The sequence below is a fragment of the Pseudorasbora parva genome, chromosome 3, assembly GCF_024679245.1.
Source record: "Pseudorasbora parva isolate DD20220531a chromosome 3, ASM2467924v1, whole genome shotgun sequence".
NCBI classification, from domain to species: domain Eukaryota; kingdom Metazoa; phylum Chordata; class Actinopteri; order Cypriniformes; family Gobionidae; genus Pseudorasbora; species Pseudorasbora parva.
The window spans coordinates 60,217,349-60,219,730 of record NC_090174.1 but is presented as its reverse complement, the minus strand read 5'-3'; the positions used below and the strand labels follow the sequence as shown (position 1 = coordinate 60,219,730).

Below are 2,382 nucleotides of genomic sequence, written 5' to 3'. Positions count from 1 at the left end.
GCCAAGGTGGCAACAACCAGCTCAACCCTACTTTACGCGGTCTCAACTCCTTTTAGAATCCTATGGGTCAGTCATCACGGCCATTTTTCTTCTTTACAGTCTAGTGTTGCAACAGGCCTAAACCTACAAATGACTGGAGCAAAATACCAGTCCCCACACAGGCCAGTAATAAAAGCCATTTTGTGGAGCATATTTGAACAGTCAAATCATGCAACGTGGCTAGATATGTTTAGTATTGTGCCAATAAAGACAAGACACAAACCTATAAAGAGCATATTTTATTAAATTATACTGCACTTCCAGTTACTTTTTGGCCATAGTCCTTAACATTGATGGGGCCGACAGATGCCTTTTCCCATCGTAGATCTGAGAAGAAACAAAGGGTTCGTGAGAACTAAAGCCATGAAAACGACAAGAAAAAGTTAGAGTTAGTCCATACCCGTAAGCAGCCGATCACTTCCACTTCTGACGCTACAAGTGGAGTCACAGCAGCCGCACACCTGGTCAGAGTCATCTGCGGACACCCAACTGACAAGAAACACCCTCAGGTAAGTTGATGGCAACCAGTTTACCTGTACACCCATCTAGCAGGCAACATACCCATTAGCAGAGAATGAACAAGCTTTTTGCTCAAAACTTGGGGTTGCTGCAGCCGCCTTCAAAACACATGTGATGTACACCTGCAAAGACAGTTATTAGTACACCATGGTAGCAGATCATACAAAGAGTTGCACAACTAACACCGACCAGTCCACTGTCTGCTTGCTGGAACCTGAACGCCTCTAATTGAAACCGCAGCTTATCACCTTGAGTCCGAGGCATAAAGTGAGATGTGGAGCCTGTGAGCTTGGCATCAACCAGGCACCTGTAAACCAAACCCAGTTAGAAGACCTGCAACCTTACTGGAAGCCAGTATACGCGAGGTAGCGCCTCTTACCCATTATTCTCAATAAAGGAGTATCTGGGGACAGAAGCAACATCAGGGACAGCAGTAGCCACGCAGCTGTCCACAAACACACGGACGGGAACATGGCTGTACAAACGCACTGATGCTTCAAGATTTATCACGTCACCCAGGAAGTACTGGTTAGAAGGTCGCTCAAACAGCCAGTCATCTGCAAAGAAAGGGTCTTAGCACAGGTTCACAAGCATGTTACAAATGTGTTTGGGATACACCAACCAGTCATGAGCCTGAGGGAGAAGACAAAGATGTCCTCCGCAACCTTAGTTGAGGCATATGGGATCCAAGTGGGCAATAAGGCGTCGCTGCTCACATTATGTGCTCTGTAGGAGTTAAACAAGCAGTCATTTAGGGTCCATAAATGTGGGATCAGCAGATCCAGCGGGTCTCAAATCATTTAATCCTCACCTTGGATAATGACACTCGATACCAACCACTGCACTACGGCTCCTGACAATAGGAACACCATTAACTGCTTGTGGGGTGTAGATAATGTTGAACGAATAGACAAGCTCATCCCCAGTCACCTAAAAAGAAAGGTTAATGGAATCAATCACGGATATTTTCTGTGAGTAACACCAAAATAAAATCTTACCATTGATGTGCTGCTACATCCATGCAGTTCAGACTCAAAGATGAGCACTTGAGCAGAAGGATCCTCTCCAGTTGCAGTGCAGCCTCCCAGTGTAAAAGCAGAGGATGACAGTGGGTGTCCAGTCCCAAAGAAGTCCTTCATCACTTCCACATATACTGAATTCTCTCCACACTGAGCAGCTACACTGTTGGCAGGGACAGGACGCGGCAACTCAAAAGGAACGGCGGGTGGCTGCGGTTCTTCTGGGAGACTTGGAAAGCTCCACGTCAGTTTTGCCACTGGACCCTGCAACAGCTCTTTTGATTGAACGCCCATGAAATCTTGAGATTGCTTTCCAAAGTCAGTCCTGACTGGTGTCTGGTGAGGAAACTGAGCAGGGAATGTTTGTGGCGCAAACACAGGTTTACTGGAAACCACAGACATCCTGGAATCAGCCTGTTGAGAAGCTTGAGCTAATGCCCTAGGCCTAAAGATACTTGGACTGCGATTATGTGTTGCTCTTGCACTCCATTGTGCGTCAGAAAATCCAAGAGCAAGAATCAACACCACTCCAACCTGCCAAAACCCCATTATTGCCAAGCTTGTTTCAACAACACTTTAGAGTGCTACCATCATTTTTTATACAGATGTAAATCAGCATGGCTCCACCTTGCTCATGACAAGCATAATTTTTCTCTGCACCTGCCAATTTACTCAATCAATATGTCACAGGTGAAAATCATTCATTCGGCATTACTGAGGATAAAATGAAGTACCAAATAAGGGCAGGTTAGTAACTAAGGCCCCGTCCACACGAAGTCAGAGTTTTTCGTATCTGATCTTTTTT

General features: G+C 45.7%; 1 protein-coding gene across 1 annotated transcript; it reads right to left on the bottom strand.

Moving 5' to 3' along the window:
• Positions 1 to 263: 263 nt before the first annotated feature.
• On the bottom strand, positions 264 to 2,173 carry LOC137072108 (zona pellucida sperm-binding protein 3-like). Its single transcript, XM_067440325.1, has 8 exons — positions 1,557 to 2,173; positions 1,370 to 1,488; positions 1,181 to 1,284; positions 938 to 1,115; positions 748 to 865; positions 601 to 680; positions 440 to 528; positions 264 to 366 (listed from the first exon to the last, which is right to left on the bottom strand). The coding sequence occupies exons 1-8, from the start codon at positions 2,124 to 2,126 to the stop codon at positions 287 to 289; spliced, it is 1,338 nt and encodes a 445-aa protein (XP_067296426.1). The 5' UTR covers positions 2,127 to 2,173; the 3' UTR covers positions 264 to 286.
• Between the last annotated feature and the right edge of the window lie 209 nt (positions 2,174 to 2,382).

What these genes read in the sequence shown, in the direction of transcription:
- LOC137072108 (XM_067440325.1), bottom strand. Translation starts at nt 2,126, where the DNA reads ATGGGGTTTTGGCAGGTTGGAGTGGTGTTGATTCTTGCTCTTGGATTT. An exon ending in ATCGAGTGTCATTATCCAAG is followed by an intron (nt 1,285 to 1,369) that starts GTGAGGATTAAA and finishes TAACTCCTACAG; the next exon opens with AGCACATAATGTGAGCAGCG. An exon ending in AAGTGATCGGCTGCTTACGG is followed by an intron (nt 367 to 439) that starts GTATGGACTAAC and finishes GTTTCTTCTCAG; the next exon opens with ATCTACGATGGGAAAAGGCA.